At 36.6% G+C, this 25,104-nt stretch overlaps 1 protein-coding gene across 4 annotated transcripts in view; it reads left to right on the forward strand.

Annotated features, from left to right (window-relative positions):
• The window catches only part of CDK14 (cyclin dependent kinase 14), a 600,472-nt gene that overhangs the window by 343,702 nt on the left and 231,666 nt on the right, over window positions 1-25,104 (forward strand). For all 4 annotated transcript variants that reach the window (XM_030822052.1, XM_003252399.4, XM_004089552.3 and 1 more), the window contains one exon: window positions 12,715-12,835. In XM_030822052.1, the coding sequence (XP_030677912.1) occupies window positions 12,715-12,835 (121 nt within the window). The remainder of the gene's footprint in view (window positions 1-12,714; window positions 12,836-25,104) is intronic.

Consider the following 25,104-nt stretch of genomic DNA (forward strand, 5'->3'; position numbering starts at 1 on the left):
TTTTGAAACATCAAGATGCAGGTTAATTTCACTGCTTGCCCCAGAATAGTGGGTAGGGACTTGCTTTATATTTATATAACAGAACTTGCCATTAAGTTGATTTTTCCAGGAATAAAGAAACAGCCTCAAATGTAAATTCAGGTCTCTTCCTTCAGTAAAGCTGAACAGCTGGAAGCTTTGAAATGAGTATTTTTATACTTCTGCCTGTCAAGGTTTTTTTTTAAAAAAACTGTCGAGTCTGGACATACCTATTTCTATGGCTCAAGTTAACTCGTGAGAGGCACCTAAAGTGTCATGCTGAATCAGAGAAGACTGATGTTTCCATGGTTGAGCTCTAAGCTGGCTTAACACATCTAAGTATAATAATTCATAGCCTGGAATCCTAGTAAGCAAAGGAAGAATTAATCCCCTTTCCAAGTGTATTTTACACAGACTTAGTCTTGTCTAAATTGTACGTTTTACATAAGACCCAGTGTTACATAGAGATGGAAAAGAGGTGGGGAGTGGTGGTAAAAAAATTGAGACAATCATAAGAAATGATCCTTGCTCTTAGGGAGTATATTTTGATTAGCTAGAGAGGTAAACAGAGATAAAAATATAAATAATAACAGATTTATATACTGTCTGCTAAGTGAGCTGAATAAAGATTGAGATGCAATATAAAAGTTTAGAGGAGAGATTAATTCTTGAGGTTTTATTTATCTAAAATTTAAATATCATATTAGATAAAATTTGAGAAAAATTGATTAGTCAGGAAAGTGGTTCCCTTACTTGTATTTAAGGGCTGGTAGCTTGTATATTAATAGCCTTATGGTATAAATAAGAATATTAATGGTCTTATTAATAGCCTTATATTTTTATTTACAATATTCATGCGCATCATAAACAGATTAAAGTATTTTATGTCTGTTTTGGGGTTACTTCTTACCCCCTAAAGGGGATCTTGAGCTTTAACGTGATTCAACTTTACTCATATTAAGTTCTTTAACGTTTTGAAATCCAAGGGTAGGTTTTCTATTGAAGTCTCAAGGTGAAAACAAAGATGTTCTGGATGAGTTGGGGTGGGTCCTGCTATAGTTTGAGTGTTTCCCGCAGAATATGTTTTGGAAATTTGGTCCCTAGTGTGGCAGTGTTGGGAGGTGGGACCTTTAAGGGGTGATTAGGTCGTTAAGAGGAATTAATGCTGCCCTTGCAGGACTGGGTTAATCCTCACAGGAGTGAGTGAGTTCTTGCTCTCAGGGAACTGGATTAGTTACCAAGAGAGTGGATTGTTATAAACTGAGGTTGCCCATCATGTTTTGCCCTTTTGTACGTGCACACTTCGTCCTTCCACTTCTCTACAATATGATGACACAATACCAAACTCTATCCAGATGCCAACCAGATGCAGCTGCCTGATCTTGGACTTCCAAGCCTCCATAACCATCAGCCAAAGTAAACTTTTTTTCTTTATAAATGACTCACTTTCAAGTATTCTTTGATAGCAACAAAAAAATGGACTAAGACAGGTCCATCCCTGTAGGCTGGGATGACACACAAGTGCCATCTGCCAAAGGAACCTCTGCTTCAGAGGTTCATAGTAGGTGGTTGTTCTTGCTAGATATGTCAGTTTATCAGTAGACTTACTGCAGGCCAGACGTCATGCCAGGAAGTGGAGATACAAAGGCAGGTGAAATGTGGCCATGGCCGGGTGCAGTGGCCCACGCCTGTAATCCCAGCACTTTGGGAAGCCGAGGTGGGAGGATCACTTGAGCCCAGGAGTTTGAGACCAACGTGTGCAACATGGCAAGATTCTGTCTCTACAAAAATTTTAAAAATTAGCCAGACATAGTGGTGCACACCTGTAGCCCTAGCTACTTGGAGGCTGAGCTGAGAAGACCTCTTGAGCCCAGGAGTGTGAGGCTGCAGTGAGCTGTGATTGTGCCACAGTACTCCAGCCTGGGTGACAGAGTAAGATCCTTTCCCAAAAAGGGAAAAAAATGTGGCCTGATTTTGGGAAAATTGGTCTGCCCCACCTGTGTGGGGCAGGTGGCAGCTGTCATGTAAATGAAAGACTTTGCTATGTTTATCTGTTAAGTGCGGTGCTGAGGTAAATCAGAGAACAGAGGAACATTCATTACCTGGACCAGGAAGGGGAGGGCAAGTCAGGGAAGCTTCTGGAGGCCTTGGCCCTGAGTATAATTTTGAAGGATATGTAGAAGTCATCTGCTGAATAAGTATTAATAATTACAGGATACGAGACCATGTTGTGCCAATGAACTGACATAAGAAAATAATTACCGGTAATTTGATTGGCTGCTAACAGTTGGCTAGAACATAGAAAGGGATGGGAAGAAACAAGGTAGTCACATGTTCTTTTATTCCTTGGAATTTGGACTTCAGGTTAAAGCCCAGAGGATCTATTAAGATTTTTAGCAGAGAACTGGTTTAATCAGATGATGTTTTAGTTTATGGTAATAGCCAGTATGAATTGTTACTCTAGGCCAACTGTATGATTAAGCATTTTTCGTGCATTATCTCATCTAATTTGCACAAATACCTTTCAAGTTAGGTGTGGCAATTGTATCAGGATTCTAGAAGGAAACAAAGGGCAACACAAATGGGGCAATTGAGGGGTGTTCAATGAAGGGACTGTTTGTGAAACTCTGGGCAGGGTTAAGTATGTGGAACCCTTTCAGGCTAGCAATAGTGTGGAAAATTTCACTACTACTCCTGGGAGAATTTAGAGAAATTGGCTCTGGAACTGCCTGAGCAAGAGCTGTAGCCTTCTAAGGAATAACTTAGGCAATACCATTTCCTTGTCCAGCTGAGAAGAAGCCAGGAGAACAAATATACTGAGCTCACTTTTCTCCTTCCTTATGATCATTTGGTCAGTTTGCTGCCCATTGGCCAAACCCAACTTGAGGCCAGGGGACAAGGACTTTGTAATTACACGCTCATTAAGGACAGCCTGGGGGGAGCAAAGAACAGGGTGAAGGAGAGTTAAGAATGCATCAGAAGAGGCAAATTCAGAATATCTAGCAGAGTTTTACTGCATGCATTTCACAGACAAAGCCATTGAAGCTCAGCCTCAAATCACACATCTTGTAAGTGGTGGTCATGGCTGACCCCAGAGAGGAAGCTCTTATATACTGCATGAAACTGTCTCTTCATCAGAATATGGAAGAGGAATAGGAAGGGCAAACTTTGCAGCTAGGAGACCAGTTAATAGGTTCAAGACCCAGAAGTGTTTAAGTCTGAGGGCTTGATGTGGCAGCAGCAGTGGGGAAAAAGAAGGGAATGGATTACAAACAGTGGAGGCAGAATGGACAGAACTTTGGGCCTCAATTTATTTTCTGTTTAAAATAAATAAGAATATTATAGAAGATACAGACTGTCTTAGATCCTTGCCTGAATGAAAGCTCTGTGATGATTCTTCTCTGTAGTGATTGTGGTATGTATTTATTTCATGGAATTAATGTATTTTTGAAAATATTCCCCAAATGCTTCTTTTGGAGATTCAAAGTTGTGACGCTTATTTGCTACATTAGCAATGCCCGACTCCAATTTCAAGACAACCAAGATTGTCACCAGGTGTCACAAAGTGTCTTTAAAATTATCAAAATAAAGATGTGCGTGTCTTTTAATAGGCCTATCCTCAAATAGAATGATGAGAGAAAAGAAAATACTAAAAGCATAGTAAAAATAATTCAGAAAACCTGGGCAGCAGCCATAAAATGTAAAAGTATTACAATAATTCAATATGACCCAAAGCTTTTTTTTCTTGAATTTGCTCAATAATCGCCTCATTAATTTGCACTGATTCATAAGGGCATTTATTATTGAAGAAACATAAAAACCTCTTAGTTCATGTTTGAAAGTAATTGCCTATTTTTATCTCATGGAATGTTTTAAAAATTGACTTCAGTCCAGGCATTTCAGAAGAGCCTTTTCTTTCAGTGTTATTTATTACATGCCCTTTAGATTGGCTTTGACCACACCCCAGTTTGAGGTTTCTGGAAAAAAAAAACAAAACAAAAAAAACTGTCCTTAGGATCTTGTAAGATAAATAGGCCATTCCCTTTTCACGGTCCCCCTCTCCCAGCAGTTTCCATTTCCTGCTGTTACCCTGCAAGCCATCACAGCCTTCTAGCTTAACTGCTCCATTTATGTGTCTACTGCCTTCCACCCTTTCCATTTTAAAACAAAACAAACCAACAAACAAAGCAGATAAGAGTTGTTCTCATTTCTGCAACCAGACCCTAGCTTGAAGTTTCCTGAGCTTTTCTCTGCAGTATTTCCTTATCAATTTTCTCTTTTCTTCACAGGCTTTTTGTCTGATTATCTGGAGGCTCTCTAGACAGCATCAGTCATTCTCTCTAATGTACGCATGTTTTTGGAACCTTTTTCCAGAACAACCAGCCTGTGTTTTCATTTCACTTCCCATTCCTGTCTTCACTGCCATCCATCCCACAACCTTATCCCTTTCAGTCTCCCTCACCAGGCTAGCCAGTCACCATTCTGGACTTTGGACCTGCTGGTCTAGGCTACCATCCAATGTGAGCCCCACACTTGCCAGGCAACCTGTTCCCAAGTTCCCAGTTTTCTTGGGGAGGTGGTAGCACTACCTGCATTTTCCCAGCCACTTACTATGGTATGACCTGGGGTAAATTAGTTTCTCTAGGCATTAGTTTTCTTTCTGTTATATTGGGATACGAATAATCCTCCAACACTCTAAGTTGTGTAACCATTAAATGATATAATACATTTAAAACCATTAGAGTACCTAACGGACTATAACTGCTCAATAAATTATCATGTGCTTTGCCTCTGTATAATGAGCACTGTACATCCACTGATTTTCATGATTTTCTATTATCTATAATAAGACCAGGTAAGGATATTGCCTCCTCCTACTACTTAAAAAAGAAAGAAAGAAAGAAAGAAAAAGAACTCTAGGTGGTTTAGGAAGGAAATGGAAAGAGTTTTCTCATAAGCCTCCCATACAAACACTCATACTAATTTTTTCTTTTAAAAACTAAAGAAATTAATACACTAACAAGAGCATATGTTGTCATTTTAAATATGTATGTATAATAAATTTTATCTTTATAGATTGACTTCTTTCCTATCAAGTGCAAAGTATTTCTCTGGCATAAATCACAGTTAGTCTTACCTTACTTGACATAATTATGGTTGTAATTATTTCAATAAATATTTTCTCTTTAACACATATAGATACATACTTGTATAATGTTTTGAGTATATATTAATACATGTTTACAAACAAATGCCTTAAAAGTTCTGAATATTATGCCTTGACTTAAAACAGATTCTTATGATGAATTAATGGGTTTTACCTTTAATTTTTGAAAATTGGTAATAAATCAGCATGGTTATGGAAATACATCAAAATTGCTGATTTAGTCAGGTTTTGAAATTCATTTTTTATATTGTGTTGTCATCTAGCATTGGAATAATAACTACAAGTTTCATTAACTGAGAAGCAGAAACTAGAAAATGAAATGTAAACCAGTGAACTGTGAAAATGATGATATATTCACATATACTCTATTGAAAATGATTTTTCATTCTCTGCTAATGCAGATGTGATGTGATGGGATTGTTGAGGTGGAATTATTTAAGGGGCTGTTTAAGAATTTAAGCATACATGATCTTCATACATTGAATAAAGAAGATTTTAGTGAAAGTTATTTTCTTAGAATCACTGAGCATTAGTACTTGAATGAGTTAGTACTTAAAGTTAACCTAGTCTGTCCTAGGAGTCAGCAAACTTTTTCTTACAGGGCCAGGTACCAAATATCATAGCCTATGGGTCAGATGGTCTCTGTCAACTATTCAGCTCAGCTGTTTAGTGCAAAAGCATCTATAGGCAATACGTGGGTGAATGGATATAGCTGTTTTCCACTAAAATTTAATTACAAAGACAAATGGCTGGCTCTCAGGCCATAGTTTGCTGACCCCAGATCTCAGGCCCCTCATCATACACATAGTGAAACCAAGACTAGAAAGCTTAAGTCACTTAATCAAGGAGAAATAACAAAATAACAAACCTAGATAGTGCCAGAACCACTACCTGGCATTTAGTTTTGCCGTATCACAAGTCTTCCAATATGCATGCTAATGCTCTAAGAACAAAAGCGTGTTTCTCATATAGTATTTAGCCAAATAATTCTAACTAGTTGGTTTTCCACATCTATTAATTTCACTTAGAGTTGTTATTTCCCAGAAAACCATAGTTTTTATTTTCTATGCAAAAAGAGAAAAAATAGAAAAAAATGAAATTCCTGTACTGTATATGAAAGTTAATTATTTGAATATTTTCTGTCTTCTTTGGAATGCTTATATTAAAATATTATTTCTGTTATTTAAAAATTATATATATGTATGTGTATGTGTAGTTTTTTTGGTTTGTTTTGTTTTTTTTTTTTTAGATGGAGTTTCGCTATTGTTGCCCAGGCTGGAGTTCAGTGGTGCGATCTCGGCTCACTGCAACTGCACCTCCAGGGTTTAAGTGATTCTCTGTCTCAGCTTCCTGAGTAGCTGGGTTTACAGGCGCCCACCACCACACTTGGCCAATTTTTTGTATTTTTAGTAGAGATGGGGTTTCATCATGTTGGTCGGGCTGGTCTTGACCTCCTAACCTCAGGTGATCCACCTGCCTCGGCCTCCCTAAAGTGCTGGGATTACAGGCATGAGCCACTGCACCCGGCCAAATGAAATATATTTTTTAAAAAATCTGTGCCCTTTAGGATATATATAAATTAGGCATAATTTATTGAACTTAAAAATTCAGGGATAATTAAATAAAATCAAATATTACCTTAACATGTTTCAGTGTCTTCTGGACTTAATTCCTTTTTATTTATGTTCAAAGAATACCCTTATTCAATAGAAAGACTACTGAATAAATCTAAACATTTTTAAGGGATTTAGGTTTCTTATAAAAAGTAGCACTGTTGAAAGTCTGGACAGAAACCAAAACAAAGATGTTACATACAAAGAAAAGAAAAGGATATTTTAATTGTAATTTTGAAACTACTTTTCCACCTTAAACAACACCATAGGATGGCAAATGTATTTAAAAAACAAACAAACAAAAAACATAGACCTGTCCTCAAGACGCCCAATTTTCTGGAAAGGATACACTTCCTATTAAGTCAAATAAAAGGGAGGGAGTTGGTGGGTACCCACATCTCATAGTGATTATATGAGTAGATTGGGCATTTAAGTCTTTTGTTGTTATTATTACTGTTATTCACATTGAGGAATGTTCCAATTAAACAATAAAATTAATTTTTGTTTTTATTTTTGTTTTTTGAGAGGGAGTTTCGCTCTGTTGCCCAGGTGTGATCTCGGCTCACTGCAACCTCCGCCTCCTGGGTTCAAGTGATTCTCGTGCCTCAGCCTCTCGAGTACCTGGGATTACAGGCACGTGCCACCATACCCAGCCAATTTTTTATTTTCAATAGGGACGAGGTTTCACCATGTTGGCCAGGCTGGTCTTGATCTCCTGCCTTCAGGTGACCCACCTGCCTTGGCTTCCCAAAGTGCAGGGATTACAGGTGTTAACCACTGTGCCTGGCCAACAATAAAAATGATTTTAATAAAGGTCATTTAATAAAAATTAAATGACCTTTATTAAAATTATTAATTTTAAATTTATTATTTTTATAATTTAAAATTTATTAATCTTTATTAAAAATAATTTTAATAAAGATCATTTATTGTCTATATTTTGAAGATAATATTGTGCCATGGTCAGACTTGCTAGTGTAATAATCCAGCAAGAGATGATATGAGGACCTAAGGAGGAGGAAGAAAAGAGGGAAAATTATAAAGTAAAATCCACTGGGTTTTGTGATTTTGTAAGTGGAGGGAGACTACACCAAAACAAGACTTCCAGCTTTGGTGAATGGATGGATGGTGATGTGTAGCAGTCAGTTGGAGACGATAGAGGATGTAGTACTGGTTAGAAAATTGGAGACAGGAGAAATGTTTAATTGAGATACCTGTGGACTATCATGGAAGATCTAAGTGGACATTTTTGATATAGAAACGTGAAGCTTTAGGGGAAGATTGATGCTAGCTATATGTGTTTGGGATCATCAGTATATATAGATAGTAACTTAAGCCATGGGAGTAAATGGAATCATTCAGGGAAACCTTGTCAAGTACAGAGAGAAAAGATTAAAGGCTAGAACACCATAAGAAAATATTTGTTTGTTGGTTGTTTATTGATACATTATAAAAGCAGCAATAGAGTATTTTCAAACAGTGTTACCACATCATAAGATATTTAATATAGTATAAATCCTGTAGGAGGGAGAATACTCCATTAAAAAATTGTATCAAAAAAGAAATTCTTGGCCAGTCTTTGGCTGTGGAATGGGAATGAAATCCAAAAGCCTTCACCCCAGGGACTGATCCATGGAATAGAGAAGGCCTCAAGTCTTTCCCTTCCCAGTGGAACTGTCTTATGGTAAAATATTATCCAAGCGTTTTATGTCTGTTTGGAGTCAAGTGATAAAGAAAGGAACCTTTCTCCTAGAAATACTGATTTTGTGATTAACTAAGAGCAAGACTTATTTTTTCTGATTAATTTGGGGAGTAAGGTGTGTTGAGAGAGAGGTGTGGGAGTTGCTCTGTAATATAATATGAAACCACTGACCAACACAAAGCGTTGGCCCATTTTCTGGAAAGACTCTGAAGTAATGAAAGATACTATTTCATACCGTATTTTAGTTGACTCTGCAAATTCAGCTAGGTTTGCTGTTATTAATTTCACTTAGTTAGAAAGGAGTAAGTCAGTGTTGCCAGTTCCTTCTAAATTCCTTAGTCAAAGCAAAGGAATGGGAATTATCATTTCTGAACCTTATCCTAGGTTCAGCAATTTTCTCCATAGAGTTAAAGAGATTGCTTAAATCCCTAGCCAATTTTACCACCTACAAAAAAAAAGGATGCACTGGAATTTGAAGGAATAATTAAATGTACATGGAATATAAGTTCTAGTTTACATCTGTGTACAGCTAAAAGAAAAGAACCTTGGCTATTTTTGGAACTTGAAACAGTTACTAGTAAAGTGCATTTGCTCCTGGACTCTTTTGGTGTATTCACTGTATTAATTCTGGCTGGAGTTACACTGAGTGCCTGTAGGACATCTAGCACCTATGCCCAGTAGGGAATTACATAGAACCAGGTCTGAAGCCCAAAGACAAGTATAAGCTGAAGGTAAAATCTGGGGAGAAATCATCTATGGATGACAGTTAAAAAACTCAAAATAAGACCCAGTGACCTATAAAGTGTATATATTTGAGAAAGCACTGGTTTGAGCGTACGTATATATAGCTGTAGACAAAACCAGCATTTAAGGGGCAAAAAAGGGGTAGGTCCCAGAAGGAGACCAAGTCATTCCTGGTTAACTATCCTATATCTGAGAAATAAAGGGAGAAAATGTAGAAGAAAGGGGAGTGGTCAGCAGAGTCTAATGCAGCAGAGGCTATTATGATGAGGCCTGAAGAGTCTCCATTGTTTGGTGTTGAATGGCTGGTCTGCTTAGGGAAAATGTCCGGAGCACTATCCCGTGATTTATTCTGAGTCCATGCCAGAGGGTAGAACCAGGCTCAGGGTAGCAGCAGATATTATCTATAAGATAACCATCTTATAGAGATTTGAGGAGGAATTTTTTTATTGGATAAGAGGTTAGCTATAAAGCTTCTTAACTCCTCCAGAAATCCAAGAGTCCACTATGCTAGTATCAGGGTAGCTCAACTTTGAATCATTGGCAGTAGGGCTTGAATAGCAGGATTATCCCTTTTACTCTGGGGTCTTTCATTAGTTAGAAATATCAACACCGTAAAGTTGGATACACTGAATTTTATGCAAGCCATTTTAGGTGCCCATCGGAATTGTACCCCTTCATGAGCACACACTCAGCCAAAGCAGCAACATGCATATAACCTGCACTTGTCTGGTTAGCACTTTGCTTTTTGACTTTTAAATCAAACTAAACATTAATATAAGAAGTTTTGATAATAATCCGTGAACTGCATCTTTTTTAAAAGGTAGTGTAGCTCTGTTCCTGTAGTGTAACCATAGCAACTGACAAAGAACAGAGAAAGAAAGCTTTCACACATGCTGTGCTAATTAATCCTGTCCTACAGTTTTCTTTCAACTGAAGAATGCAGTTTAATAAATTTTGCATGAGCAAGCATGTTTTGATGCATGAACTGTATAAACACATAGCAATATCTTTACCAAAAATATTTGGTAAAAATGTAGTTGTATATATTTATACTTCAAAGTATCTTTCTTTCCTCTTTTGTTCATTCTTTTCTTTCTCTTTCTTCGCTTCTCTTTGTCTTTCTTTTATTTTTATTTTTTGAGTCATTGTTTTAATGATTTTCTCCCTTCCTGAAAAGTTTTGGAATTTTCTTATCCTATTAACCAAACAGACATTTTTAGGGTAAAAATTTTTTGTTCATCAATATGGAGGACACTTTCTACAATAAATTGTTTTAATCGACTAACTGTATTCAAATGAGATGAGAGAATTTTTCTCAAGCAATGTAGAATAATGTATCTTAAAAATATAATAACATTCTTCACTCTGACACATTTACATGCAAACCATTTTAAGAGACTCAGTCTTAAGCTTTGAAAAGTTAGATATTGAAAGTTATTTTTACTGTTATTTTGGGAAGTTATGTGGCTCATCTGAATAAAATTGGAGTAGTCTTTGGCCTAAACATGTGGGAAAAAAGACAGTAATGTAGATAAAGCACTTTCTTCTATTTGTACTTTCCAAAAATATTTAACCAGTCTAGCAAACTCATACTCAGAATGAGCATAGTTGATCTGAAATTACACGTGGTTATTTTGATTTATACTACTTCTAGGTTATTTGAGGTCTTATTTTCCCCTTTACAACTGGGAACATCACAATTCTTTTATAGCTAGCCTGGTCTGAGCTGTCAATGAAAATCTTCAATTTTTTTTTCATTCTCTCATCCTTCTGGCTTAGCTTTCTGACAACAGGGCCTCAGGAAAACTAAGAGAATCAAGCCCAAATGTTTGTAGCATCCCATTTGACTTGACAACAGCATATGGAACAAGTCAGAACCTATCTCAGGACTTGTGCCTGGCTCTTTAGTCTCCATATGGAACCATAGTCGTTTGAGGAACCAACCCTTTTGATGGGATTACCAAGTTCTGGAGACACTTTATCATCTTGATTGTCCTATCTATTGTTCAATTTTGCCTGAATTAATGTAGGATAAAACCTTGCAGAGGAAAGAAGGAAGAGGTTGTTATAGAAATCTATTATCAAAAATAATTACTCCATTCATGTGGAGAAAAATTGGGGACCATGAATGTGTAAGTACATCTGTGTAGTATAATCTGTACATTTTAATATGGAATACTTATAAATATCAACCAATTTATAGTATACCATTGCATTATTATTAAAACTGACTGGTAGAAAAAAATTGGGGTACTGTAACCATAGCTGAATTAATTAGAAATTCTTTGTCTTACCAGCTGTCTTATTAACTTTAAAATTTACATATAATACTGAAAATGGAATGCTACATTTAATAAATAAGAAAAAGCCATTTCCTTACTACATAAAAATTTTTAAATAGTCAGAACATTAAAATGAATATATTATGGTAGGCTCACTGTAAAAATGTTTTAAGTGCTATAAACATAACAGTAAATAATACTTGTCACTAATGAATACAGCTAGATAGCTGTCACACAGGTTTTTTTCTTTTAAAAAATGACATTTATAGATTTTGTGATTTTTAAAATAATTGCACATTCATTCCACAAATCTTGGGAAAACACTCAGAAAAACTTACTAAAAAATAAAGATAATCCCATATTCCAGAGGTAACCACTGAAGACATTTAAATGTATTTTCTGCTAAACTTTTTTCTTTTTTTTTTTAGAGGGAAAAAAAAAACAGACCTACCAATCTTTTTTCTGTGCATGAGTATTTGTGGTTATGAGGTCAAATTGCATATACCTTTTCACTTAACATCTTCCCAGTTTAAAACAATTCTTAGAGAACATTTTAATTTATCATATATAATCTCATCAATGTATGTACCAGATTTGACTATCCCTTTATAGTTATTTATTTAGATGTTTTTTCAAAAGAGCTTCTGCAATAAGCATTTCCTAGTGAGTATTTGACAGAACACTGAAACCACAAGAAATTGTAGGACAATTCTTGGAGGAAAGTATTATACTCTCCTCTTGCAGATTCACAATATGCATTAGAACAATTAAAAAAACTGAGAAGTTTCACAATTTAAGGATTCTTTAACTTTCTAAATCTATTTTTTCTCAAAGTTATTTGAACAAGGAACCCTTTCTCACAATACTTATAAATCTGAAAAATTCAAGAGACTTCTAAGCTCCTTTGCTATAGTAGTTTATGAATTATTTGTTTACTCTGCTGATATTTTATTAGATTCATGACATCAGTGCTTTATTAGGAAATAGAAATGTTTTAATGATTATTAGCATGTGTTAAAAACAGAAACCACAATATGCTTTCCCCAGTTTTCTATTAACCTTGACACTGCACTTCTGATTCTGTATTAAAAGGTGAGGTTTGACTTTTAAAATTGTGAACATTCAAATTTAAATTCCCTTGTTTTACTAATGCCTGTTAAATTTCTTTATGTTTCATGTAACCCACAGGTCTTGCAAGAGCAAAATCCGTCCCTAGCCACACATACTCCAACGAAGTGGTTACCTTGTGGTACAGACCTCCAGATGTCCTTCTAGGCTCAACAGAATATTCCACCTGCCTTGACATGTGGTGAGAAATGGAAGCTTTACTCTAGCTAATCTATCTGTAGTGCTTGGTCTGGGTCAAGCCTAGACAAACATCGTAACAGTTTGAATGAAGATTAATGGTGCAGGAGTGTTTGCCTGCATGTGGCCATGCTGCTGGATGTTTTAAAACATGATTGGGAATGTTCTCTAATTAGAGTCTCCTTTACAGATGCTGTCTGGTAATGGTTCTTGATGGACAGGGGCAGAGACATTTTTCTAACTGTCAGTATCATGATTTTTCTCTCCCTAAGAGTCTTAATTTGTGGCTGTATCTTATAACTAGGGAAGTATATATCTCCAGACGGCAACAGGATTGAAGTAGCAGGGAGTATGTTTAAATTTGCAACAAAGCTCTGATGAGTGGTCTGAAAATTTTGGTGTAACTGTTAGGCACCAGTTTGACTCACAGTATGTACTTGAAAACTTCTGACAGTAGTTATCCAAAATGAAATAAAATGACTACTTTTAAAAAATATTTTATGTTTAATTTTAGGTCTCACTTTCACAAATGCTTTAGCAAAGCTTAAAAATCTATTTTATGAGGTCCAATGACTGTCAAGATTTAATTCATAATGAGCATTAATGGTAAACTATACTGAGTTCCCAATTAAGTGTGATCCAAATCAAACAATCAAATAAGGGAATAATCTAATTTTTGGCATGAAGGACAGACTGTTGAACATGTCTTTTATTAATAGAATAATTTCTTTTCTAGACTCACAGTTGTGTCCAAAGTAAAACAATTTACATAGCACATGACTATTTTATAATAGGAGTCATCTTCCCTGAGTGATTATGCCCCCATTTGTAGAATTCCACTGTGTATTCATATAATTTTATGACCTCAGTAAAACTGCAGTATGTGTTGTTTATCTTACTGTTGTATACATACTTACTTCAGTGCCCTACCCCCCATAATCTTGGCTTTTCATAAATTGGCCTGTGATGAGGCCTGGCTTCTTTCCTGATGTTTTTGATCCAAAAACGTTATGGTGAGAAAACAATCAAGTTTCTCACGATCTAGGGCACAGTGCAGATTTTTTTATGTTCTAGCAGCCCTCCCTAGGAATGAGATTTGGGGATTTGTAAAGCCACTGAGGATACCTGCAACATTTTGTGTACATGAGAACGTATTTATTTTTATTGAAGTTTAGCTCTAAGGCTTCCAGTAGAGCTACAAGAAAATCAGATAATCCTACAGATCTGTTGTCATAAATTTTGTAACATCTTGTAATAAACCTAATACCATTTTAATGATATTCTAAAACACTGAGACTAAAGATGATCATCTGTCATTAAGGGGCTGAGCTAATCTTTATTTTACCACACTTCCTGGCTTTTTTGGGGGGATGGTTGTTTACACAGTTAGATTTTTTTTTCCCAACACAGGGATTTGGGTAAAATAGATATTTAGATAATTAGTGTAATGGCAGAAAAAGTTGAAAATAAAGGCCAATGAATGCATCAGGGTATTAGTTACTTTCTCATCCCTTTCCTACTTCCTGACTTATAGTTGGCTATGCAAATATTCATTACTTAAGATTCTTGTGTTATGGGGCTTTTTCTCTATTTTTTGAGTATGGAAATTCTAGGTTGTCTTTCAATGAGGTCAGTTAGGGACTCTGCTAATAAAACATTGGTTGGAAACATCTGTGGCTTGGAGCCAGTTTTATCTTAGTTGCTTGGCAGTTCAGTTAAGACTCTACCCTCAGAACATTTTTTACATACTAGTGGCTAATTTTTCCCAAACCTTTAAAAGCACCAAGAACCAAATGGACTGTGACATAATACATGTGTTTCTGAGGTGTAGCTCAGTATTTGATTTCCAGCGTGTGCCACTTTTTCTTGCACGTGTGTCACTTTTTCTTCCTCGTGTGTGTGTTAATTCTCTCAAGGAAGATAGCTCGGACACTTTCTGCCAATTTGCTTTGAACAGACATAATGGAAGCACAAGAAGACTGTTATTTAAGTGGAAAGGAGGAAAACTGATAGAAAATAGTAGACCCCAAATGCCCTTTTGTCTACATGCCAAGGTTATTCATTGCCAGAACCAAATAGCAAATGTGTTATGTCTGAACAGCTTCCCATGCTAACTGGCTCTTCACTTCCAAGCCTTAAAATCTATGTTATATCTATGGTACACCTGCCTGTCTGAATCTGATTTCAAGCCATTTTCTAAAAGCTATCTTGTTATTATCCTATAAGTCAAATAAAATGTGTTCTTCCAGTTAGAGAGAAGTTCACAGGCACTGATTTTTGCATAATCGATGACATCGATGCTGGGTATTGAGAGAACTAGAAATGGGACTATAATTGAGTCATGGCTCAGCTGCAGCAAAGAGAAGTGCAAATACTAACCCGTGGAGAATAGCAGGGAGGCAGGTGGCAGTAGTTTCAGGCTTTCTTACAGTTCATTTATCAGCGTGGGGCAGTAAGGTAGTAACTAAAAACTAATGATCCCTATACATTGTACATTTTCCAGTTTTCTGTTTAAATAGCCACAGGAAATAAAAATATGAATGAAGACACATATGCATTATCATTTGTCAGCAAGTGATGGAAATCAGAGCTGGCCATGTTACGATTTCCTCCTCCAGGTCTCCAACACTTGCAGTGAACAAACAACCCTGTGTGATTTGGGAACTCATCAAGATAGACAGTTTTTGATACTTTTATGAAAATAGATAGTTTTTGATAGTTTTATCTCCCTCTGTAAAGGAACTTTTAAGCAGAGGAATCAAATTGAACATTTCCTCCTGTAACTTCTCTTAATATTTGGATTTATAACTCTGTGAAAGTCAAGGCATAGGAAATCATTGCTAAGCTTCTAAACCAAAAAGGCTTACTAAGTTTTGAAAGCCACATTAAGAGAAGTGCAGATGTAACAAGCAGCTTATCTATGTGGTCCTTCCCTTGCTAGGAAGCCCTGCTCAAGCTGTTGAGGTCATTGTTCCAAATAAGCTTTATATTCCTCTATAAATATGTTTAGAGCTGCATTTGTTTTTTGAAAGCAGAAAAGCAGAACGTCACTTGGGATTATTTTAAGGGCTTAATTTTTAAAATAGGGTGACTAAGTCATCTGCAGCTAATAAACGATTATCTCATCAAGATCACAGTGCTTTGGGGGTGGGTAAAATATATAGTAGCACTACCCTGAGGTATCAACTACAGTACTCCCCAACACCCCAACAGTGTATGAAGAATGATAGCATGCCAGTCTCTTCCTTTCATCATCTTTTAAAAAGCTAATTAACATATTAACTATGCTTGTCAAAATGTAGGGCAAATCATTTATAAATAAGCCTGTCAAATGTAATGAGATTGCATATTAAATCATCCGTTTCTCTATTACATCTCTGATTTAAGATTAAAATTAATTTATTTAACATTGTAGCAGCTGGGTGGTTAGAAAAAATTTCCATACCACTCTTGATATATAGAAAAATGTTGACATCAAAATTGATTTCGCATATATTAGAAAAGAAATTGCCTGTTTATTAAGTATTAAAAGCCCGTTTAACATTGCTTTTTTATTAAATAAGCCTAATCACCATACATATTGGCAATATACAAAGTTCTGCAATCATCTTTAATGATCTTTCTTGACCAAGGAAATGTATATAATAAAATAATGTTTCTTAGGATTTAGGTTTATTTACTAATGTTTTAAGGTAGAGAATCACAAATTAGCCCTACCACAGCCCCTACTCTGAAAGTAAATTTGTTCTATATGAGGTCCTGTGGTTTGATTTGAGACTTGAGTAATAATAATAGTAACAACAATAGGTACTTCTATTGAACACAAACTGTATTCTGAGCCTTGTTATGCATTTTAAATACTTACCTATTTTACCATGATACAGTGAAAGAAAACCAAACCCAGAGATACTAAATAATATGGTTAAGGTCTTGCAGTTAGTAAGTAGAGCACACATCCAAACTCAAAGATAACCTACTCAAAGCCGTTTCTTTTTACAAGACACTACGTAATCTCTTAAGATGATTTATTTAAAATTTGGTCTTTATTTTACCACTAGAACAACTCCAAAACACAAATACAGCAAAATATATATTTTATAATTTAGGTTATACTCTGAGTCATGTCCTTTGCCTAGCTCAAATATAGTGGGTGTCTTTCACTCCACAGTCTGTGGACTGTTTTTCTCTCCTGACATCGTTTTAAGACATTTTACTATACAGTTTTATGCAAGGAAGAGTTTTTTTTTAAAATAAACTAAGACAGGAATCATTGGATTGAATACATTTTCACAGGACTAGTACTTATGCTGGCGTGTACTAATATTTTCCCAATTCCTAGCCATTACTCATTTATTACTTTTGCTAAAATGAATGAGTTCATTTTAAACCGAAGGATAGTAAGAATGAGAATTTGAGTTCATGAGTTATGTTGAATCATCTATCTGTCAGCACTGTTTGTACTATTTCTAATTAATCAGGTCATAAGACCAAGGAACATATGAATTAGTTACTGTCAAATGTAACACCTCTTTAAGAGTTCTTGATAACTGCTCAAATAATGCATGATCCAAGTGACTTGTTGGTGTAGCCACCGAAATGCAATGCAACGTAACAAAAGAACTGGGGACAGTCAGAAGGGCATCCAGGAGATTGAAGCTGATCTCATGGTGGCAGCCATGGTTTCTAAGCCCACTCCCACTACGGAAGTCCCTTAAAATTAGGATGACCCTGTATTTTTTTATTATACCAGGACACCATTGAGAGTTAATAATTCTGCCAGGATAATAGGTGTAAAACAGAGATAACTGTGACATGTGGTCACCTTTCTCATAATGCACTAGAGCAATAATTTACTAAATACTACTAATCAGAAGAGACTTAACACATTCGAGTGTTTAATTCACACTAAAGACTACTGACTACAAACTCAAATTCCTTGTTACAAACTTCATGTTACATTGCCTAATACACTGTAACTGTGTATACAGAACTGTGAGTACAGTTCTCTCATATTAGGTTATTGTGGCATTTTAGAGTGGCTACTAAAGTGCCGAATTTAGTGATAGCTTTGGGATGCTGAAAGGAAGCACCTCTATTTTTCTGTCAAAAATCTAGCGTGGGGCTGGGTACAGTGGCTCACAACTGTAATACCAGCACTTTGGGAGGACGAGGCAGGTGGATCACTTGAGGGCAAGAGTTCAAGACCAGCCCCACCTAAATGGTGAAACTGTGTCTCTACTAAAAATACAAAATTAGCTGGGCATGGTGGCACATGCCTGTAACCCCAGCTACTTGGGAGACTGAGACAGGAAAATCTCTTGAACCCGGGAGGCAGAGGTTACAGTGAGTTGAGATCGCACCATCGCACTCCAGTCTGGGTGACAGAGTGAGACTCCGTCTCAAAAAAAAAAAAAATCTAGTGTGGTTATAGTTTTTATATCCCATTGTTGTTTATCGGTGTGTGTGTTTGTGAGAGAAAGAGTATATATGTGTTTTCAGTGCATATGTTTCGTCATTTATTGGCAATAAATTAGCTGAATGACAATATGTAAAATGAGACATTGTTCACTACCAAATATTTTTAAGAACAAATAAAAATTTCCCCATTTTAGATCAATGTTTGCAAAATAATTGGCTATCCACAAACTGGTTTTTGGGTGATTTTTAAATAGCCAGTCACAGAGATTCAGTTTCATGACATTATTATAACCCTTGGTGCATTCAGCTGCCTCACTGGTTTGTGAGAATAACAAGAGATGGTTACATGTAAAATTTTTTAAGAAATATAAAACTCCCCAAATGTTGAGAACAGTGTTCTTATCAACTCTTAGAATGTCAATCAGCCAGGCTACATATACTGCATTTCTATTGGGGTATAGCATCCAAGGGTACTATGGGATATATAAAAGCTGCTCTATTTGGTTTTAGGGAAATTAACATACTGCCTATGTCTTGAGAATCAAAAATAATTTTTGGCCCAGGATATTCTTATCTTAAGAGTGTGTGTGTGTGTGTGTGTGTGTGTGTGTGTGTGTGTGTGTGTGTGTGTTTTAATTTAGAAATATATAGGCAGGAGTGTTGGCTTACACCTGTAATCCTAGCACTTTGGGGGCCAAGGTGGGTGGATGGCATGAGGCTAGGCGTTGGAGACCAGCCTGGGCAACATGCTGAGATCCCATCTCAGCAAAATATAAAAATTCAGTTACCATAGTAGAGTGTGCCTGTAGTCCCACAGGAGGCTGATGTGGGAAGACAGCTTGAGCCCCGGATTCAAGGCTGCAGTGAGCTATGATCACACCATTGCACTCCAGCCTGGCCCCAAGAGTGAGACCTACAAAAATAAAAACTGAAAAAAAAATAGAAATACATAAACTAGTATTCAAAGTTTAGAGAACATTGGATGTGCACTGGTGCTTTCGTGTTGTAAGTTGTGTATTTATTCATATAGAAATCATTTCTCTGAACATTGTCAACCTAAATAACAAAAACGGAGAGGGAGACTCTCCAAAAGAAAATGATGTTTATTCAGAAACAGGCATTGCAATGGGAATATATGTGCCGTAATAAATTATGTGCATATTGAGGGAGGTGAAGGAAGACAAAGGTTTTTTGTTTTTTTTGTTTTTTGTTTTTTGAGACGGAGTCTTACTCGGTCACCCAGACTGCAGTGCAATGGCGCGGTCTCAGCTCACTGCAACCTTTGTCTCCCGGGTTCAAGAGATTCTCTTGCCTCAGCCTCCTGAGTAGCTGGGATTACAGGTGCCCACTACCATGCCTGGCTAATTTTGGTATTTTTAGTAGAGATGGGGTTTCGCCATGTTGGTCAGGCTGGTCTCAAACTCCTGACCTTGAGATCCACCTGCCTCGGCCTCCCAAAGTGCTGGGATTACAGGCGTGAGCCACCGTGCCTGGCCGACAAAGGTTTTTAAAGGAAAATGAGAAGAATTACATAATTGTTTTATGATAATTATCCTTGACTACAAAGATCAGTAACAAGGGTGATGGCAGTCTGACATTGGGCAGGCAGATGTCTTCATAGAAGTATTTTTTGTGTATAAGGTTGCAGTGGCCCTTGTGCAAGGCTGTGTTTTTTGCAGCCTTTTGTGATAGTTTTCATGTATGAGAACCCTTCCTTCGTGGCCTTCCCCAGCTCTGTTTGTCAGGGATTTTAACACAAGTGAATCCGTTTTGACTGTGACAACTCTCACAAAATGTAACTAGCAGTGTCTTGCTTTATAAAGGAAAGTCATTGTTATAGTAGAAAACATATTGAAAACCTAGGTCAGCTTCCCTCTTAGCTGGGTGACTTCCCTCTTAGCCACTTCTTAGCTGGGTGACTTTAGTTGAACAAATTCCTTAGCTACTCCTAGCTTCAGTTTCCAAACCAGAAAACTGAAACAATAAAACCTATTTTAAGTATAACCTATAACTAATACATACCACAGCAATAACAATAGAAAAACAGTGATCTTCTGCCTCATCAATACCCACCCTTTAATCCTATTTCCCAGAAGCAACTACTTTTAACTGTTTGTTTTTAATTATTTTTTATTTATTTTTACTTTTAACTCTTAGAAATGGTATTTTACTTCTGTCTGTCTTAAATTGCTTATATTGCTATTCATTGATTTACTATTTTCGACACTAGCTACTAAGTAGGTATTATGGTAGATGAGGATTTAACTTGCTTCTGTCAACCTTACTTCATTATCCTAATTTAGAATCTATATCACGTCTTAGAACAGTAATATATAAATATTATTCATGCTTAAAGTCAAGTCGTATTTATGATGATATATTTTCTTGTATAACCTTTTGCTTTTCCTGGACTTAATAACTGTCTGTGATTCTTACTAGTTGCCTTTGCTCTTATGACTGATTGTAACTGCGAAGAATTTATCAATTACCTATGAAAACATATTTTTCAAATTCTCAAACACGACAGCAAATCTATCAGTTCCATTTACTTTTTTTACCTCTCCTTTCCTCAACCATTTTCTTGAAACTTTCCTCTCTCGGCTTTCTGATTTCTTGGCTTAGCACAATGTAGCATTTCTTATCTCAGACTTCATTTGCTCCCCACTCATCCCCGTCCCCACTTTGTCTCTGCATGGTGTTGTAGGTCCTGAGCTGGTTATTCTCTGTTCTCTTCCCAATCTGTTCCCCACCCTCTTCTGTCCTGCCCTGTGTCTTACTTCGCTGACCCCTAGGGAATTGCACCCTCTCAGCTGCCATCACTCACTGGTTTCCAGCTGGGTTCAGGCAAAAACAAGTGAGAGGAGAGAGTGTATATTTTTCCCTAATTCTTCTGCATGTTGGACCATGTTTCTGGAAATGACTACTACAACTTTTGTGGGGAAGCTTCTCTCTCATAGCACTAGCTGTCAGTAGACACTAATAACACTTAGTTATTAGTTGGAGAGGGAGTCATGGCTTCCTGCTGTTGCTAGAATCTGAGTATTTCAGTATGTCTTATTGGTTCCCTTATAGCTCTATTCGTAGTCACTTCTGGGTTGGATTCATTTTCATTCTGGAGTGTCACTGACTGCAGATTCCCTTTATCTGGATTCCATGTCTTCCTCCTTTAGGTGGATTAGAAGAATGCATACATTAGAGATACAGTTTTCAAATTCTTAGTATTTTGAAAACGCCTTTATTCTATTCTCACAAATGACTGATGTTTGGCTAAGTGTATATCATTAATGATAATGTATAACTTGAATATTAATTTTTTTCCTCAGAATTTTCAATACATTTATTTCCCTAGAGCTTCTGGTATTGCTGCTGAGAAGTGTGATTCCATTCTCCATTTCTCGATCATTTGTGTGCCCTCTCATACTTCCTCCCTGGAGGGAATTGGGTTCTTCCCTCTATACCTGGTATTCCAGAATTTCATGATGATATTGCCTTGGTAGTGTCTTTTTCTGTTGGTGCTGGGTAAGTTTCCTTCAAGATAAAGAATAATGTGTTTTAGCTCTTAGAAGACTTCTTGAATTTCTTTAAAAAAATGATTTCTTCCATCCTCTCTGTCTTCACTTTCTAGAAAATTTGTATTACTTTGATATTGGAACTCCTTTCTTAATCCTCTATTTTTTAAAGTCTTTTATATAACTTTGTGTCTTACAAACCTTCTATTTTTAAAAAAATCAGCTTCCATATATAAAATTGTTCTTGCTTCCTTTCCTTCTGATCTCTATTTCTTCAGACACGGGGATGGGGACATTTTTTGGCTTTTCATTTACTTTTATACATTAAGCACTGTAAATCTATACACTTAGAAGGGCCCAATTAACCGGTCAGTTCATTTTATATTGTTCAGGCATAGAGCTAAACTTCCGGTTCGGAGATCCCCAGATGTCAGTATCTGAAGGCTTTTTCTTTGTTCCTCCTCACATGCTGATTACAGGCAGCTGACATCCTCAAAGCAGAGTGGAAAGGGGAGCTGATGGTCACATAGACCAGTAAACGTGTTTTTCACTTAATTTCCCTTTTTTTCAGCTCAGTGCCTCACCCTGCTCTCTTCTGCAACTTTTATCTTCAATTTGAGGCCTCCTGGGTTTAATGTCATGTACCCTGCTGGTGTGTGTTTAGGGTGAGATGAGGGATAGTCTTTAGAGGCAAAAGTTTGCTCTTCATATACATTTTCATTTCTCCCCTCTATCTCCAGCTGTCAGACTCAGCTTCACACTTTTTACATCCTGAACTTTTTCCAAGTTGCTGTAGGTAAATAGTCTGACTATAACTTGAAGCTGTAACTGCCTGTGGTCTGCCTAGATTGTCACGTTTTCATCTACATCTTCTCAAAACAGGTTACCTGTCACGTACTTGTGCCTTCTCATAGAGTTCTTTTATCCTTGTTTAAAATTTTATTTCCTAATTGACACTTTGGTCACTTTGGAGAAGACAAATGCAGCAATGTTAGTGAGTGCTGCTTGAGTGCAAGAACGAGGTCTTTCTCACCTTGAACGTCTTGATATTATGTAAGGTTGTCCAGAAGGGAGGAAAGGAGGGAGGGAGGGAGGTGGGAGGGGAGGTAGGGAGGTAGGGGGAGAGGGAGGGGGAGAGGGAAGGAAGGAAGGAAGGAAGGAAGGAAGGAAGGAAGGAAGGAAGGAAGGAAAGAGGAAGGAAAGAAGGAAGGAAGGAAGGATGGAAGGAAGGAAAGCAGGCTGGCTCGTATTGCATAAGGAGGGAATTAGGTTCATATTGTATAAGGATCTTTGTGGGAAGGGAGCTGCCCTAATTCTAGAGGTGTCTAGAAAGGGAGATCTATGCACGTTTTACCACATGCCCTGCTTTTGTTGATTATTTAATATTTGTGGCTTTAACTATGAACATTGCCTACTAAGGGTCTTTGTCATGTAGACATTTGTGATTTTCCTGGGGCACAAATTTAACTTGCATATGCTGATGAGTGGGAGCTGATTAAATAGCATAATGCAGGCAGGAAACTCATGACTGCTGGCATCTTAGTGTGGTGGTGGTTTATAATCCCTACCATTTAACTCTTAGTGAAATAACAAATTTATGAAAACCAACCTGAAAAGAAAGCCATATACTGGTTGATGAGATAGTGATGCAAGTTTATAAAATGTGAGGTCACAATTCTTTTTTTTTTTTTTGAGACAGAGTCTCGCTCTGTCACCCAGGCTGGTGTGCAGTGGCACAATCTTGGCTCATTGCAAGCTCTGCCTCCCAGGTTCACGCCATTCTCCTGGTGAGGTCATAATTCTTTAAAAAGATAATAATTTTACATGAGCGGATTATAGAAAGTAGTTCTTTGGATCTATGGGCTGTATGAATCCAAAAAAAAGCTTGCTGTTAAAACCAGCAAAAGTAGTTAGTGAAGCATTTTCAACAAGTGTTTAGGCAACAGAAAATTTCTAATCCAGTGAAGGTGAAAAAGTGGATCATTAACTTATATGCACAGGAAAGACATGATTGAATGGAAATGTGATTGGAAAGAAACTAGGAGCCTCTATAAATGTCATTGTGTGACAATAGTTACTAAAGATGCCTACTAGAATGTTACTAGGATGTCTACTTCATATTGCTTATTGAAGGATGGAAGTGGAGAATTCTGTGCTTGTTATGACAATCGTGAATTAATTCCTCAGTACTGCATTACCTGGAGGTTATTTTAATTAAGAATCACATTTTCATTTGCTGGTATTTTGCTGTATGGATTACTATAAGTTAAATGTTTTGGTGGCTTTCTTAATTTTAGATGCTATATTATGTAATTGGTAAACTTAGATGTTTGTGGGATTTAAAAAAAAATTTATTCTTCAAATGTTGTATCCTTAGATTCCTGTTGGTAGATGTCATTAGAAAAAAAGAAAAGAAATAAAACAATAGTTGAAAAAGAACTAAACTTGAACTCAACTAAAACAACCTATCAGTGTCCAAGAAACATCCTGCTAAATTTCATTAAAAATAAAACAAAACGTATTCATAGTATGTGACAGTTGCTTAGTAATTACTAATGACAGAATCCAAATAGCTTCCTATTTTCCTACACCCATATGGGTTGCTCATCTTTTACTGTGGCATTTTCTATTTCTCTGTATTTCTGTGTGAGACAATAGATTCCAAGAGTGGGATGTTTATATAATTGAATTTTCAGTTGAGCTTGGCAAAGCTTTTCTCATTTTTCTGATTGATAATTTAAATGGTTCTTCCTTTATTGTTAGCTTTTACCATGTTTGTTTTTGAATACTTAATATAGTCATAGCCTAATGGAAACTCCAACAGATTAAAAACTTTATTATATAAATAAATAAATTTCCATCTATTTGTGACCATTTTATAACCTCTGAAATTAGAGGCGCTTGTTTTTGTTTGTTTTTTCTTACACACTGGGTGTGGTTGGTGGTAACACACACACACACACACACACAGCTCTAGAATCTCAGGGTAGCTCTCTTGCCACAGAAATCTTCCTTATACCTTGTGAGTCACTTCGTTCATTTATTCATTCAGCAAAACATTACAGAATGTCGAGAGGTTCAAGGTGAGAAAGACCTGGTTCCTGCCCTCGAGCAGCACCCACTAGCACTACTGCATTGCGCAACCCCAAAGGCATCATTCAAGTTGTAATCTATGTGCAGTGGCCAGACTGCAAAGCTACATTCCAGGGCAAATATTTGAGAATATTCCAAGCAGCCCACAGACTTCACCAAAAAAATAGACCCTGTTAATCTGTACTGGAAAGGTTTTTGCCTTTAGGTCTTGCATCTATTATCTAAGATATTAGGTGGTTGTCAAATATTTTAC

The sequence above is a fragment of the Nomascus leucogenys genome, chromosome 11, assembly GCF_006542625.1.
Source record: "Nomascus leucogenys isolate Asia chromosome 11, Asia_NLE_v1, whole genome shotgun sequence".
NCBI classification, from domain to species: domain Eukaryota; kingdom Metazoa; phylum Chordata; class Mammalia; order Primates; family Hylobatidae; genus Nomascus; species Nomascus leucogenys.